Source organism: Artibeus jamaicensis, unplaced genomic scaffold (genome assembly GCF_021234435.1).
Source record: "Artibeus jamaicensis isolate MK-2021 breed Jamaican fruit bat unplaced genomic scaffold, CSHL_Jam_final contig_685, whole genome shotgun sequence".
In the NCBI taxonomy this organism is placed as follows: domain Eukaryota; kingdom Metazoa; phylum Chordata; class Mammalia; order Chiroptera; family Phyllostomidae; genus Artibeus; species Artibeus jamaicensis.
In genome coordinates this window covers 3,198,788-3,217,343 of record NW_026521924.1, presented here as the reverse complement: position 1 = coordinate 3,217,343, position 18,556 = coordinate 3,198,788, and the positions used below count along the sequence as shown (strand labels likewise).

Genomic DNA, 18,556 nt, shown 5'->3' with positions numbered 1-18,556 from the left:
AAATAAAATTTCCATACTCCTATTATCAAAGATCGTTATTCAGGTCATGTAACATGAAGATTAGGAAATCTTCATTTTTTTGAACAAGTGACCTCAAGTTATTCTGATCCAGCTGTACCATGACCCTCACCTGGAGAAATTCTGACCTAAATGAACTTCATAAGCAGTTTAACCTTACTTTCTCTGCAAACCTCATTCTTGAGGCTTATAAAGGCACCTACCAGCAACAACACAGGGAAGGCAGAGTACAAAAGCACAAAATGAGGCATGAGAGACTACAAAAGCTAACCACTAAGCACCAGGATTCAACTTTTAATGGAGAAAAATTAGATGAATTGGAAAAACAGTAATAAAATGTAAGAAGTCATTGGCAAAAGGACATACAAAACTTTCTGGATAATCATCACAAACACAGCCACAAATATTACATGCAAATCAGTATTTTTTTTCGTATATTTTCCATTAAAAAGTAGCAGAATCAAAGCCAAAGAAGATGGCAGAGGAGTGAATGGAAGTCACACTTAACCTCCTCCCAGGGACAATCAGGAACTACAATTCAATTGTGAAGAACCATCTGGAACAAATAACTAAGCAATAGCAAGAGAGAAGCCTTATAACCTCGGACAGACAAAAGAATTAGCTTTGGCACAACCTATCTGCACATACACAACAGCACACAAGACATGGTGGGCAAAGTGACCCTCAGTCAACCAGCTGGAGGGCAACGTACCAAAGAAAAACCCAACAACAATCAAAAACCAATTACGTCCAGATAGCCAACATAAATGACATAAAGGGCATCCCAAGAGCATATAGTTCATGTGATCAAGAAGACTGCACCACTGAATCTCACAGGCCTTCTAACATAGAAGTTCATACCACAAAGTCAGGAAGTCAAAACAGATCAGTTTAAGAAGCAAAAGCAAACAAGAAGAGTCTCACATTAATGGGAAGACAAAGAAATAAACCCCAATCGAAAGGAAAGGGGGAATCCTCAGAAACACTGCTAAATGAAATAAAGGCAAGTCAATAATCAGATACTGAATTCAAAACTATGGTTATCAGGAAGCTCAATGAGCTCAGTGTGAATTACCAGAATCCACAAGGAAACTATGAGGAACTTACTGAAACCAGTACCAGCATGAAAAAGGACATAGAAACAATCAATAAGTGCCAAGAGGAAATGAATACAATTTCTGAATTGAAGAACACAGTAGGAATCCAAACAGACTAGATGAAGCAGAGGATCGAATCAGTGAGCTGGAGGACAAAGTAGAAGAAAACTCCCAGAAAGAGAAAGAAAAGGAAAAAAGACTGAAAAAGGAGACAAAGGGGTAAAGGAAACTACAGGACAACATGAAAATGAATAATATCCATATAACAGGGATACAGAAGAGAAGAGAAGGAATAGAAAACCTGTTTGCAAAAATTAATGATGGAAAACTTCCCTAATTTGATGAGAGAAAAAGCCACACAAGTGCACAAAGCACAGAGGGTCCCAATCAAGAGGAACCCAAAGAGGCCCCCTCTAAGACACATCATATTTCAAATGGCAAAATTCAAGATAAAGAAAGAACCTTAACCCCGGCTGGTACAGCTCAGTGGATAAAGTGCCAGCCTGCAAAGCAAAGTGTAGATGGTTCAGTTTCCAACCAGGGCACATGCCTGGGTTGCAGGCCACATCCCCAGTTGGGTACACGAGAGGGACATACACATTGATGTTTCTCTCCCTCACATTCTCTGTCCTTTCCCGGCTCTCTGGAAATAAATAAATAAAATCTTTAAAACACAAAGAAGAATCCTAAAGGTATCAAGGGAGAAAACAGGAACTAACATACAAGAGAGCCCCAGTAAGGCAAGCAGCTGACTTCTTAACAAAGCCAGAAGAAAATGGCAAGAAATATTCCCAGCAATGAAGAAAAAAGGCCTACAACCAAGACTACTCTACCCAGCAAGGCTCTGAATTAAAATGGAAGGTGAAATAAGCAGCTTCCTGGACAAAAGAAGGCTAAAAGAATACGTCGCCACCGAGTCAACATTGCAAGATATGCTAAACAGGCTGCTTTAAGAGGAGGAAGAAAAAGAGTGAAAAAAAGGAACACAGGTACAAAGGGAGTAAACCGGCAATGAATAAGTACCTATCAATAATAACCTTAAATGTAAATGGATTAAATGCTCCAATCAAAAGACACAGGGAAGCTGAATAGATAAGAAAACATGAACTGCACATATGCTTCCTATAAGAGACTCACCTCAGAACAAAAGAGCTACTCAGATTGAGTATAAAAGGTTAGAAAAAATATTCCATGCAAACGAACAGGAAAAAAAACAGGGGTGGCAATACTTATATCCGATAAAATAGACTTTAAAACAAAGACCATAAATAAGACACAAAAGGATACTTCATTACATTCAAGGGAAGAATCCATCAAGAAGACATAAATATTGTAAACATACTTATATACCCAACGTAGGAGTACCCAGATATGTAAGGAAAATCTTGGAAGACTTCAAGAAAGATATAGACAGAAACACAATTACAGTGCAGATTTCAACAACCCATTATCAACAATGGATAGATCTTTCAAACAAAATATGAACAAAGATATTACAGTACTGAACAATGTCCTCGATCAAATATATACTCATATATACAGAGCCTTTCATTCCAAAGAAGCAAAATGCACAAAGACCACATGACAGGACACAAAACAAACCTCAACAAACTCAAGAAAATTGAAGCATTTTCTCAGACCATAACATCTTGAAACTAGAACCTAGCCTCAAGGAAAAAATTTCAAAAATATTCACTCTGGAGACTGAATAGCATGCTATTAAACAATGAACTGGTAAATAATGAGATCAGGAAGAAATCAAAAAGTTTCTGGAAACAAATGAAAATGAACACACAACAGTCCAAAGAATACGGGACACAGTGAAGGCAGTCCTGAGAGGGAAGTTCATAACAATAAAGGCTTACCTCAAAAAGAGAGAAACATTTCAAATAAACAACCTTACCCTATATCTACAAGAACTGGAGGAACAACAAAGAAAGCCCAGAGCAAGTAGAAGGAGGGAAATAACCGAGATCAGATCAGAATTAAATGACATAGAGACTAAAAGAACAATTCATAGGATCAATAAATCCAGGAGCTTTTTCTTTGAAAAGATAAACAAAATTTCTTGATAGATTTTTAACCAGATTAATCAAGAAAAAAAGGGAGAGGACCCAAATAAATAAAATAAAAAATTAAAGAGGAGAAATTACAACCAATACCACAGAAATACAAAAGATTATAAGAAATTACTATGAAGAACTATATGCCAAGAAATTTGCAAACCTCGGTGAAATGGACAAATTTCTAAAAAAATATCATCTCCCAAAACTGAATCAAGAAGAAGCAGAAAGCCTAAAAAGAACAATAGCAGCTGGTGAAATTGAAGCAGTAGTCAAAAAACTCACATCACACAAAAACCCAGGACCAGACAGTTTCATAGGAGAAGTTTACAAAAACATTTAAGGAAGAGCTAACCCCTATCCTTTAGAGACTATTCCAAAAAGTCTAAGAAAAGAAAGACTCTCAAACTCTTTTTATGAAGCCAGCATCATCCTAATCCCCAAACCGCATAAAGACACAAAAAGAAAGAAAACTACAGGCAATATTATTGATGAACATATCCTCAACAGACGCTAAAATCCTCAACAAAATGTGGGCAAACCACATCTAACAATACATCAAAAAGACGATACACAATGATCAAGTGGGACTCATCCCAGGGATGCAAGGATGATACATTATTCAGAAGTCAATAAATGTAATACATCACATAAACAAGAGAGAAGATAAAAATCACATGATCATATCAAAAGATGAAGAAAAAGCATTTGATAAGGTACAGCACCATTTATGATTAAAACACTCAGGAAAGTGGGAGTAGAGGAAGCATAACTCAACATAATAAAGGCTATATATATGAAAAATCTACAGCCAACATCATACTCAACAGGCAAAAACTGAAAGCTTTCCCACTAAGATCAGGAACAAGACAAGGATGTCCACTTTTGTCACTTCTATTCAACATAGTATTGGAAGTCCTAGCTGCAAAGATCAGACAAGAAAAAATAAAACGCAACCAAATTGGAAAGGAGGAAGTAAAACTGTCATTGTTTGCAGATGACATAATAGTGTACAAAGAAAACCCTATAGACTCCACCAAAAAAACTACTTGACCTAATAATTTAATTGAGCAAAGCAGCAGGTAACAAGGTCAATATTCAGAAATCAAAGCATTTTTGTATAACAACAATGAAATATCAGGAAAAAAATCCCACTTGCTACAGCAACAAGAAAATTAAAGTACCTAAGAATAAACCTAACCAAGGAGGTAAAAGACCTGTACTCAGAAAACTACACAACACTGAAAAAAAAATTAAGAAGGACACAAATAAATGGAAGCAAATACCATGTTCATGAATTGGGGCCAGGGGGCTCCATCTGCAGAACACCCCTGCAGTCACGGATGAGAATAAATCTACCAAGACATGATCTGCTTGGGGAGAAAAGGTGACCAGTCTTTCAGAGGAGAAAGGTCCTGAACATTTCCTTTCCTGAGTTTTTACTGAGTTCAGCTCATACAGAGATACATAGTATGCACATAAAGCTCATCAACCAATGTCTAAAAAGCTACAGTCACGAAAAACTGATATCATATTTACAGATAATAGTTGAAGAAACACAAAGATTGTCTCTGGTCGGGGTTGGCTTTAGTTCAAGTATCTGTTTCATAGCAACAGGGCAGAGCAAGCCTCAGAGTAAACAATGTATATTTCTTCTCTGGACAGACAAGGTCCAATATAAGATCTCAACTGCCTTTGGCATTGTTTCCAGACTGAGTCAGGCAGGAAGAGCAAAGCAGCCAAAAGACTAAGAGACTTTTACAGAAAGACTGAGGACTCAGGCTATGACAAAGCCAAGGGATGAGGGTCTTTCTGCCCCTTCTCTGTAGACCCCTAAGTCCTTCCCTGATGGCCCATTCTCCACTGTGCCTGTCTTAGGTCATTCCTCCCTTAAGGGATCTTACCCATCATTAGCTAACCAGTCATCCGCCCAGGTCAAGCAGGTGGGAAATAAGGGAGGCAGGGACTGCGCTCCTGCCAAGAGGAAATGTTCTGTCTCCTTAGTGGCTCATGTCCCAAAGGCCTTTTTACTCATCTATAGCATTGGGACCCTTATTGTCTGTTAATGAGTCTACAGCAACTGAAACCAGGTAGGATGACTCCCAATGGATTGGAAGAATTAATATCATCACAATATCCATACTACCCAAAGCAATTTATAAATTCAACACAATCCCTATTAAAATACCAATGACATTTTTCACAGATATAAAACAAATGTTTCAAAAATGTATATGGAACCATAAATGACCCCAAATAGCTGTAGCAATTTTGAGGAAGAACAAAGTAGGAGTGATCACCATATCTGACATCTAACTATACTATAAGGCTACTGTAATCAAAATAGAGTATGGTACTGGCATAAGAACAGACACATAGATCAATGGAACAGAATAGAGAGACCAGAATAAACCCAAGTCTCTATGGTCAATTAATATTCAACAAAGAGGCAGAGGCATAAAATGGAGTAAAAATAGCCTGTTCAACAAATGGTGTTGGGAAATCTAGACAGCTTCATACACAAAAATGAAATTCAATCACCAACTTTCATCATACACAAAAATAAATTCAAGAGGGATAAAAGACTTAAGTATAAGTCATGACACCATAAAAGTCACAGAGAACGTAGGCAGGAAAATCTCAGATATTCCAGACAGCAGTATTTTCACCAATATGTCCCCTAGAGCAAGGAACATAAAGAGTAAACAAATGGGACTTCATCAAAATAAAAAGCTTCTGCATGGCTGAAGAAAAAAATCAGCAAAATAAAAAGGGATCCAACTGTATGGGAAAATATATTTGCCAATGATATCTCAGACAAGGGTTTAATCTCCAAAATATATAAAGAACTCACACAACTCCATTCCAGGAAGACTAACAAACCAATTAAAAAATGGGCAAGGGACTTGAACAAATCCTTCTCCAAGGAAGACATTCAGAGGGCTCAGAGACATAGGAAGAGACGCTCAGAGAGATGCAAATTAAAACCACAATGAGATACCACTTCACACCAGTCAGAATGGCCATCATAAACAAAACAACAAACAACAAGTGTTGGAGAAGATGTGGAGAAAAGTGGACCCTAGTGCACTGTTGGTGGGAGTGCAGACTGGTGCAGTCACTGTGGAAAACAGTATGGAATTTCTTCAGTGAACTAAAAATGGAACTGCCTTTTGACTCGGCAATTTCACTGCTGAGATTATAACTCTAAGAATCCTGAAACACTAATTCAAAAGAACCTATGCACCCCAATGATCACAGCAGCACAGTTTACCATACAAAGTGCTGGAAGCAACCTAAGTGCCCACCAGTAAATGGGTGGATCAAAAACTGTGGTACATTTATACAATGGAATACCACAGAGCAGAAAGAAAGAAGGAACCCCTGCCCTCTGCAACAGCATGGATGGAACTGGAGGGCATTATGCTGAGTGAAATAAAGCAGGCAGTGAACAACAGATACCATATGATCTCACCTATAAGTGAAACCTGATCCACAAAACAAACAAGCAAGCAAAATATAACCAGAGACACTGAAATAAAGAACAAACTGACAGTAACCAGATGGGAGTGGGAAAGGAGATAAAAGGGGAAAGAGGGGGAAGAGTCATCAAGGAACATGTATAAAGGACCCAAGGACAAAGTCAAAGTGGAGTAGGATTGAGGGTGGGAGGTTGGGGAGGTGCAGGGGAATGTGGTGGCGGGAAAATGGAAACAACTATACTTGAACAATAAAAAAAATTGAAAAACAGTGGTGGAATCAGAATAAGATAAATGATGCCGGTAGTTCAATATCCTTTAGGATGTTAGCAAGACAAAGTTTGGAAATTGTACAATATGCTGTGTTTACAGTCATTTCTTATATACTCACTACAAACACAGGAAATAATACTTCTGGGAGTAGAATAAAAGAACAATGTGGTTCAATCTTCTTAGTTGGGTCATACAGTATTTTCATCTACTTTATCTCTAGATCAAATTACTCCAAAACTCTTTGGAGTGATTTGGGTTCCAGTTCAAACTGCTTCAATGGGAATTTTCTTAAAGTCCGTAGTTTGACTTGGAGTTCATTTTTAATATAACTAGTTAATATTTAAGTACAATTTCAATTTTTAAAAATTAAAATTAACTTTATACTTGTGTTGAAATCCCTGTTGCAATAATGTGACCTCTAGAGCATTAAATTAATGCCAAGTAAACCATCAATTCATGTTTTAACCCTTCCAACAAAACAAAAGCTGGCATCTTTGTCCAACCCTATTCTTAGCTGTACCCCAGACTGAAATACAGTCTTCAGTTACACAGTCTCTTATACGCAAAAGGGGCAGCTGTCATTCAGTCCAGGCAGACTGAAGGCCTGTGAAGATATATGTTCTATGTGACCAGATCTCTCTCTTTTTCAAAAGAAGTTAGAAATCTTTATGGGTCTCCTGATTTTTAAATGTTGACAACAAACCACATTTTTTAAGTTCTTGTCTATGGGCAATCAACACACTTCTGTAAGCTCTAGCCTACATTTCTTTGTAAAGGTTAGTAAGGTCTCCAGCTCCTCCAGATGCAAAATCTGGGCTTCAGTTAACTCTTTAGTTTTCCACACAATACAGATTTCAGGCAAAGTAGCTCTTTGATACAAATGCCAGTCCTAACAACAAATCATAATTTCATCTTCATGCTTATTTGAATATTTAAAATACTGAACATTCTTACTTCTTTTTACTTTAAGAAGCAGGATGATAATATAAAAATAAGTCATTTAAGCTGCACTACCACATGTCAATACACCTTTACTAAGATGAGCCAGGTTAGTAGTCAGAAATGCCACATCTTATTATGACAATTAGAATTGATAGCACTTTTCTGCTTCTCCAAAATGAGTCAGATAAAGTTTTTACCCAGAATCCATAAGAAGAATGATGAATTTTCATGGTATTTTTCTCAAGAAACACCTTGATCATCATCAGTATAGACAACTAACTTCACCTACAATTCTATGCAGTGGTAAACTGCCATTATCAAGATGTTAAGGGATGGTATTCTCGTTGGAGCTAGTAGTTTGGAACAAATTTTTTTAATCCACGTACAAAACTTACATAGTTATATGGAAGGTAGAATATAAATGTTCAAGTAACATGCAAAAAATGAGAGAGAGAATATCAGGTAAAATAATTAAAGGATAATGAGAATCTATTCTATCCATAATTAGATACCAAATCCCATATGGTTTTTGGAAAAGTTCATTCTTCTGTTCTCAGTGCAAACTTTAGTAATTTCAAGATCAAGGCAATACGCACATGAAATTAAATAAATATTTAGTATTAAATTTTGAAGAAATTATGCCATTATGTTAGGTAGACAATATTTACAGGAAGAAAATCTTTGAGGTAAACAAAGAAACAGTAACCAGGTAACCAACTCAGAAATCCATTCGAGCATCCTGCCCATGAACATCACAATTAGCTTCTCCAAGCCTGCCTTTCCATTTCCCCCCAACTTGCATATTCATCATTTCTCTGCACCTCTTTTAGGGTACAGGGAATGAACTTAAAGGATGTAAATTTACCAATCATACTGCCCTTTGTCCGGTTCTGGAAAAAAAATGTAAAATGTAATGAAATGAAAGTGAAACTATGATAAAACCTTTTTTTTTTATTACTAGTTAATTTTATTCCACTGTGTTGACCTTGTTCTTCATGATTGACTAACTGGATAATAATAGAGATCTACAACATGAAAATTAAAAGAGGATTATGGATTCCTCCTAATGTTCGGTGCAATACTGACCTAAAAAAGCCAAATTTTCACAATTGAAACTAATTGGAGGTCATGGTATCTATATATTATCATGGGACTATAGAAAACAAGATCATAAAAAAGATACAGTTTGCAAGGAGTTGTTAACTATACCTTAAAAGAACTCCAGGGAAAGTTATGTTCATGTGACATGAGCATGTTATATCCAAAAATACAGGAAACATGCATCTCCCACATAGCAGAGAATGATTCACAATTATAAATAGCCTTAGTCAATGCTTCTATACAGAAACCAGGAGGCATTTGCAAATTCATTTTTTAAGTGACTAAAAATAAAAATGAGAAAACTTATTTTCATCCATGTACTAAAAAACAAAAGGTATATGAGATTATTTATTTAGTGGTACTACCTCTGTTCTTAAGAGTTATTCTCCAAAACAAGGTCATGTAAGAGCCCTGGCTGGTGTAGCTCAGTGGGTTGAGCGCAGGCCCGTGAACTAAAGCATCACGGTTCGATTCCCAGTCAGGGCACATGCCTGGGTTGCAGGCCAGTTTCCAGCAGGGGACACACATGAGAGGTAACCATACATTGATATTTCTCTCCCTCTCTCTCCTTCCCTTCCCCTTTAAAAATAAATAAATAAAAATCTTAAAAAAAAAAACAAGGTCATGTAACAGTATTTTCACCCAAATATTAGCCAATTATAAACAATTAAGACATGCTTTACTGAGATACATATTACTGTTCATGTTTAGGTTTTCAGCCAATTAACATTATATTAATAAAGAATTTAAAGTTTAAGAATTAATGGACTTTGACCAGAAAGATTCAGCAGAGTTAGCCAGAAAACATTTTTATTAGGCCCAAATAAAGTATCTTTCCTTCATTAATACAGAACCCCAAGTCATACTTAAGGATCAGAGGCTTAATTACCTAGAAAGAGTTCCTAGGAAAACAAAAAACTTTCCATTTTCATTCTGTAACTGCTTCTTAATGACAGAAAGTATTCTTTCTTTTCTGGCATTCTCTCTCTTCTCTCTACCTCAGGACATATTCGCAGATGCACTGGCTGCTTTACAGACATGCTAAAAGTTCTAGCTGTAATTGATCAAAGTTGGAATGCCTGAGGAAATTACTCAACTTAGACAGTCCAGAATTGCATCTAGCCAAATCATTACAGTGCTCTACTTTAAACATGTGTTAAAGTGATTATTTAGCTATCCTGGAAGCAAGTTGAGAGAGCATTTCTTTGCATGACACTGTGAACACTTGAGTCAAAGATATTATGTTGAATACCCAGTTTTAGTATCTGTGACAGTTCATTTTTCAAATGTTCAATTACACAAAATGTTTAATTTCATGTTTTAAATAAACAAAAACCCTCACACACAACAGCATATGTATTAGGAACCAAGATTTTTAATATCTTCTTGAAGCATCCAAGCTCTTCTGGAAAAGTCAGAATAAAGGCAAAAAATGAGTATAATTTGTTCATTAGCACATTTGTTGATCTGATATACAAAAGTCTGTCAAAAATGGAACAGTATTTTTCTCTAATTTATTATTTAAAATAGTTTAATAAAAAACACTGCATATTTGTCTGTATCTACTTTTATTATTAAACTGCCTAATTTTCAAATAAATATATAATATAATTAAGCAGAAAAATCACATCACAGCAGTTTATTTTCATTTTTTTAATTGAAAGCCACAGAATCTTGTAGAGTTACTTGTCAAATACAATACAAACCACTAAAATAAAATATTTGCTTCAACGGACTTGTACATCTGAAATAGTTTTAAACTTTATTATAGTTGGATTATTTATGATGTCCAGGAAGAGCTTAACACACATAGTACCTGAAACTGTTTTTTCCACATGAGCTACCACAGAAAAGACAAATGTAGTTTCTCCAGTAAAGCCAAGTTTAGCATCCACTTACATTTCCCTTCAACTTAAATAATTACACCTTTTAACCATGTTGACAATAGTAAGAAAATATCACTTTAAAAAAATCCTAACAGACCTTGGGATTAAAATAACTTAAACCATCCTTCCATTGTGAGGTAAGGACATGGTCAGAATGGGGGATAGGAAGATTTACTAACAACTTATAAGTAGTAACTATGCTTTTCTTTTTACTAAAAAGACTTCCAACCCACTAGAAAATGTTAACATCTGCACATATTCCGAGAGAGGAAAACGTAAATTCTTCACTCTGAATTTTCTGAGAAGTCGAAGAAGTGTTACGGTGTTGATGCCCTGTGTTCTACTATATACATGTCATGAACTGCCAGTGCACCATGCAGGAGGCTGGACGCTGAGTAAGAGTGACTGCCACTTAAAATCCCCTAACAGCTGGAATGGCCAAAGCTTACAATTCAATTTTAAGTGTTTTGTTCTGCCCTCAATATTCTAACACTTAGGTAAAGCCTGCTACCCCCATAAAAATCAGGTGATAAAGAGAAAGTGTGAATGAATTTTTTTAAAAAAAGGTTTAATTCTGCTTTGGAGTAAGATATGATCTTAATAGGATTCCTAAAATTTTTATCACTTTCTCATTCCTTTCCAGATCCTGAATAAAGCCCTGGGTTTGAAAGATGGACAAAAACTTAAAATCTAAAGACAGTCTTTCAGATTGACCTTCATGACATCAGCCTGTGATTTTTATCAAACATAGAAAACTCTTCTCAGCATAGTCTCTTCATTACCAAAAGCAAAAAAGAAAAAATAGATTATAAAGTTGATGCCCCAAATGATACGGATCCAAACACATATACACACACATACACAATATGCTTTAACAGTCACAACACTATAACTCCAACTGCCAATGAATCTAATATCTCTATTATTATATGACAAGAAGACATTTTACACTTAATCCAAAAGTCTAAATTGCTTCCTCATTGCTAAAACATAGGATTACCACCAACTCCACCATACTAACAAATGTAGCTTAAGTAGTTCAAAACTGAATTCCAAAATGTAATATATGCATCTGAGAGCAAAAACTCCTAGAGCAAAATAAGGGCTCACACTACTAAGTCTGGTCTTGGACCACACCTTCTAACAGACTCAGCCAAGATGAACACAGTTCATCAAGAAATGGCTAGAAAGGGGAACAATCAGTACAGAGTAAAACATAACAGGCTCTGCACCTAAGTGTTTTGACCTTGTCAAAAACTAATATACAGTGTTGATGTACTATAAAATTAATCTAAAATATAATAATTGATTCAGTTTTCTTTTTAGTCTAAAAAAATTGAAAGAGAAAAATTCACAGCAGGTACTTTGTGCTAGGGAACATGCTTAATTTCTAGAGTCTCAGAAAAAGAACAGATGTACCTAACGTGTAAACACAAATAGTAAGTTACAAATTGCCCCTTAGTATGAAAGGCAAGAATTAGCATCAGTACTCAAAAGTGTTTTAAAAAAAGCGTAACTTACTTTTACTGTCCCAGGCTAACTGGGTTCTGTCTGGTGCTTCTTTCTCTGCACATGGCCACCCACAGCCTGTCTTCTAATTAAATGAATGCTCTAGCAGCAGAACAAGCAAACAAGTTGCCTCCATCTGCGTACAGCTCTTCAGGACACATTTCCCTTGGTCAGAAGGTGGAAATTCTTGAGAGAGGTGATTTTCTCTGCCTCTTCACAAGAAGAACATGGATACTTGGCTGGATGCAACTCCATGAAGTGTAACTGTGTGTGTACACCTCAAAAAATAAAACAAAAAATGCAGAGAAACATAAAGACTCTATAAACAGCTGGAATACATAGAAATACTGAAGCACCACTGGAAATACTGCTAAACAGACAGCAAAACAGGGTCTTTGACTAAAATAATCAATGGTACCAAGTTGAAAAAAAAAGGAAAAAAGAGCATCTAAAGTCAAAACTCAAATTTCATGCAGTGAAAACATTTTAAGTGAAAAAAGAAAAAGGGTAAACTCTTTGCTTCACATACATAAAAACAAGACCTCTTCCTATTACAGAGAGTAAGAGATATTATCAACAGAAAAGAAAAAACAGGATCTAAAATTAGACTCATCAGTCCCATTTTGGTTAATGGGCGCTTGTGAGGTAGAGGCATCAAGCTGTCTTTCTATTGTGTTCAGCTCCCTGGCGGGAGGGGTGATGGGGGAAGAAGGAAACAAGAAACCACCGAAATACTCAGCTACCCTTTGATTATGAAAATATGATTTCTGCAAAAGAAAAAACCAGTGCAGACAAATGTGGATACTCATTAATTTAAGTAGTTTTTTAAACTCCCAAATAAACAGAAATAACTATAAGGGAGATGCCTCTACTTTCTGCAATAAAAACCAAACACTTAAGTGGAGGTAAGGAACAGGTAGTAGTTAAGAATTTACTCACAAAGAAATCCCACAAGTGAACTTGCTATAGCTTTGGTGAGAGAAAGGAAGTTGTATCAGCCCTTCCCAATGTTCCCTTCCAACCTAGATATGCCCACATATGCTAGCAACAAGCCACATCATCTCCATGACCACTAAGCAGTTCAAGAACTAGCAGGCCTTAGGTGCTCTCCCCCCCCCCCTTCTGAGGCACACAAACAATTCCAGCCAAAAGTATATAACCAAGGAAAAAGGTTGTAGCCTAATCCGGCCCTTGCACAGAGGCACCTGGCTATGGTCCTCCAACAACCAACTTCTCAGCAATGACGACATTCTGAAGATTCCTACCTTTAACAGAAACAGAAATGCATGCAGAGCTGGCTCTGGGTATAAAATATAAATATATAATAATGCAATACCTAATTTTTTTCTCTTATACCCCAAACTATCAGCCATCTGGATAAAAAGTTACTTCTTAGAGGATTTTCCTAGAGTTTATAAGTAAGCATATTGAATTATATAGAGAGCCAAAGACAATGTACTGCTATTAGAAGACATATAAAAACTGATGCCAAATACAATCTTCTCTTTACATGCTAAAGATTTTGTACAATAAACTAGTTTCAGCCATGAATTACTCTCTCCCCTGACCATAGGGAGACTTTAAGGATGAATCGAGTCAACAAAAGAACTACAGACTCCACTTACAATAACATAAGTTCAACAGAATATATTTTAATAAAGGAGACTGTATAATTTGCCTTTCACTATATGAAATGTAAAAGTTATACCTATCACTGTTTTTAACAGACTGCTCTACCTACCAAAATAACCAGTTTTCAAAATGAATTAACCAAAATCTCCCAAAGGCTAGCTACATCAAGATCTTTGAAATCTCGGCCAAATTTATCCGTTTTCTAACACAAGAGTACAAATAATCTCTAAAAGTTTGTCATACATATTTAATCTATTATTTCTTATTAGAGCTTTCTAACCAGGTCTTAGTACTTTTTAAAAAAAAATCAATATGCAAAGGGAGCTTCAACAATTATTTCACGAATACTAGTTCATTTTCTATCAGAATCTTTGACTTTCTACTGTAGCAAGTGGCATCATGACTCACTCAGACCTATATCTAATTTCCTCAAAGAATAAATTTGTACCAGAAGTTCTACCATGTAAAATGTCCAAAATGACCTTTAGAATTTAAAACCTACTGTCATTACCTGAATCAAAACTATTGCAAAAGCAGTCATCAAAGCAACTGTCTTCCAAATGCACAACCCTAGTTATGAAGATCAAATTGTTTCACAATATTTACCTTCTCTGTGAATGAAATCAGAGTTGTACTAGTCAATGGATATAAGTCACCTTCCCATCAGTTAGTAATAACCTCAAAAAAGCTATAAATAGCTAAATGAAACAATAAGACCAAATCAATTTAACAATAAATTATTAAAATATGATCTACTGATATAAACTGACCTTTCTATTTCCTTTCCCACATTTTGAAGAGAAACAAAATGCACTTTGGGGTCATATTTTCATTTCCGCACTGCAAAACACCTCTCCTACAAGAGTGGCCACTTTCCAGCCAAAACCCTAAAGGGAGAAGCTAGTCCATTTAAGAGGCAGGAACGTATGCATTTGGCCCTACCTCCCTTATTTAAATGAAAGAAACACCCATTCTGGTGTCCAGAAGTGGTAGATTTAGGAAAACACTACTTGTCTGTATTGGTAGGTGAGACATATGAAACCATACAAGGTAAATGGTTTCCAAGAAAAGCTGAACAATGATACGTCTAGGTGGAGTGTATTAAGTATACAAGCCACCTAGGTACATCATTTTTAATTGTATGTCATGTATACATATATAAACTCACTTTTCTTTCACTTTGTCTCTTCCTCCTCTATGACACCAAGTTGAGATTAGTGAACTTTTTACTATTTGAGCAAGTGTATATTTTCATATTTTTCAAAATACAAGCCCTTCTAGCCAATAGGGACCATTAAACCATTTCGGTCATTTCAATTCAGTTAGTAAGTTGAAGGAATTCAAACCGACTTTTGTTATCTACCTAAGTAATAATGTAACAGGCAAGTTGTAAAAGTAGTTTTGTTTTAGCCAAAAAGCATATCTCAAAGTCACAAAGAAATGGTATGACGGCCCTTATCTAGTCAATACGTAGAACAAGACTGAACAGATTGAATTAGGACATTGAATAGACTGATCAAAACTAAAGATAAAGTTATTCTCAATAAGTACAACAGCATAAATCAGACTCTGGGTCTTCTCAGTCGATTTAAAGGACTCAATATTGTTGCTTATATTTCTTGAAGTACAGAAAATAGTAGACTCTGATTTTCATATATCTTTCCATTGACACAAACTATTACAATATTTCAAGCAAATTCTTTATTTGAAAACCTCACCTTGTTTAAAGGTGATGAATCACAATTATCATGCAAGGTGACTGAACTGCAGAGGGCACTATAAGCATGACTTCCAACATAAATCTTTATTTATTTATTTATTTATTTATTTATTTATTTATTTTTAAACTGAAGTTTTTTGTTGTTTTTTTTTTAAGATTTTATTTATTTTTATTTATCTTTAGAGGAGGAAGGGAAAGAGGGAGGGAGAGAAATATCAATGTATGGTTGCCTCTCATGCATTCCCTGCTGAGAACTGGCCTGCAACTCAGGCATGTGCCCTGACTGGGAATCGAACCATTTGGTTTGCAGGCCTGAGCTCAATCCACTGAGCCACAGCAGTCAGGGCCCAACATAATTCTTAAGATACATAAACATTCTTCCAGGGTAGGCTTAGCCTTTAAGCTACTAACATATATTTCAATCAAAAATTCCACATAAAAATGCATTTTTAAAGATAGTTCATTGAAATTCTTCCTCAAATATAATAATTAAAGAGGGGAAGTATACTACCTTCACTCAGGACAGTATTCCATGCTACCATTACCCATATGACAATCAAAAATAAGAGAACACATTTGCTTAAAAAAAAATCCTTCATATTCACACTCAAAAAACACAGGTCATAATTCAAAATTATAAAGCTCAACACATATTCTAAATAATATTTTTAAGTATAAATAAGCAAACTTTAAAAAATAGGATTCATACATCACTGGGGAAAAATATAATAAAATATTCAACTTGATATAAGTATGATTTGGGGAAATTAAAGTTATTCTAAAATGAAAAGAAAAAGAACTTAATTTTACTCAATTTTGTATTCATAATTGTCATAATATGTCCCCCAGCTAAGCATTAACCTTCTTTTCCCAGACCTACAGTGACTCCTTGTACTGGAATGCCAGGTAATCTCAGGACATCATTTTCTGCACAAAGGAAAGTAATTTGCAATTAACAATTGAATTAAATTGGATGAAGCTTTCCTTATGAGTATGTGCTGAGTAAAGGCACAATTTGGTGCTAAGTATACATTAATCTTCTTTCTTACATTTCTTTTCTCCATATATCCATAATATATAATAACCTTTTGGACATCATAAAATTTGTCATTACTAGTTACCACAAATAGTCAACCTCACATATATAAATTCCAAAGCACCTCATAATATTAATAATTGCTAACAGTTATGAAGTGTTTACTATGTACCAAACACTGTTCTAAGGGACTATTATGTTAACTCGGTGAATCTTCACAACTCTGTAAAGCAGGCATTATTATCCACATATTATAAATGGAAAAACTGGGTCATGGAGATACATGACTGATGACTGATGTCACTCACAATAGGAGGGGACCACATAATCTCAAATCCGATGCCCCTAGGTCAAACTCCAACAGAACTGGTGCCTAGTATGTATGTTTACCCTCCTTAACTAAGACCAAGCTGAAAGTATTAACAGGAGAGATTAAAACCTATAAAGCATGATCAAAAGTACAGCTCCACAATTAAGCAGGGGAATAAGCCAAAAATACAGCTATGATTTTTGGCAAAATCCTGGGCAATTTTCACAGAGAAAAGCAAGGCCTGGCATGACAGAGTAGGTGCCCTGATAAGAGCGCCTAAACACAAGAGCAACAATCCCATTAACTTGGGAAATTCTACTCTAACTATCCCCTTCTCCCTCAAACTCATCATTTTATCTTCTGGTCTTAATTTGATTCTACAAAGAGTCCTCTCAACCAAAAAAAACTATTTGTTCACTATAATCCTCTAAACTGACTTACGTGTATCTATCTTCTCTAAGTTTAAGTCAGTCTTCTGAGGCCTCCATATCCCCTAGACAAACTCACCACCAAGGTTCCACACTAAGAGAACTAAGAGACCCGCAGTCTGGAGTACAAAGAATTACTCCAAACTTGAACACCTTCCCCACTGAATTCCTCACTGTCTGAGGTTAACTGCAGACCAACTGAACAACCACAATGGACAAGACATGCTTCAAAGAGCATAGCTTCAGAATTTGTATCAAACTATTAAGTTGTTAAGGAAACTTTACCTTCACTTTAGAAATGTCTAAACAGTTGGAACTTTTTGTTTTCTAAACATATATTCCTTTGGGAAGTGTTAATTTCAGGAATTTTCCTACTAAAAATATGAAGGAAATTTAAGTATCCAGTAATATTAAGTAACCAGTAACTTTTATATTCACGAGTCTCACAAAACAGGGGAAAAAGGAATTTAACCAGTTTTCTTATATTACTCAGAGAATTCTCCAATAAAAACAAGTGAACAATGTCAAAGGCTTCTTCACAACTCTGTTAATATTGTTGGTAAACACTAGTCACATAATTGAGGGTTGACTAACTTAACAGTGCCATGACATTTAATAATAACAAACATATTCACAAATATTTTAAATAAAACACAGAGAAAAGAAATACCTCAAGTTCCACCAGAGCTGCAGTCACTGCATCTGTCGCAAGAGCACCAGCCTGTAGCTTTTCAATTGCCTATGAAACCAAGGGGAAAGATTTTTCATTGTAAAACTACAACTGCTCAAACATACCCAAGAACTTTCCAAAGGCTTAAACTTCCAAAAGTTTAAACAAGTGTAAGAGACACTTAGAATTAATAAAAATTGATCACTATTTCCATTCTATACTTCAAGATATAAACTATTTAAATTTAAAACAATCATTTAAAACAATGCATTTACATTCAGGACAATTTATGACATAGTTCCCTTAGTATTATTCAAATTAAGAAAATGTAAAAAAAATCTAGCCACTAAATGCAAAGCGCTAAGAATTTTATTAAGTGAAAGGATTTCATT

General features: G+C 35.5%; 1 protein-coding gene across 7 annotated transcripts in view; it reads right to left on the bottom strand.

Annotated features, from left to right (window-relative positions):
• Positions 1 to 18,556, bottom strand: part of TASP1 (taspase 1) — a 469,517-nt gene that overhangs the window by 432,993 nt on the left and 17,968 nt on the right. For 5 of the 7 annotated variants that reach the window (XR_008392619.1, XM_053671048.1, XM_053671050.1 and 2 more), the window contains exon 4: positions 18,165 to 18,233. Coding sequence is in view for 4 of the 7 variants with exons in the window: in XM_053671048.1 (XP_053527023.1) it covers positions 18,165 to 18,233 (69 nt within the window). In the remaining 3 variants the exon portion in view is untranslated. Of the gene's footprint in view, positions 1 to 12,380; positions 12,647 to 16,600; positions 16,648 to 18,164; positions 18,234 to 18,556 lie in introns of all 7 variants that reach the window. The other 2 variants (XM_053671051.1, XM_053671052.1) reach the window with 2 other exon arrangements.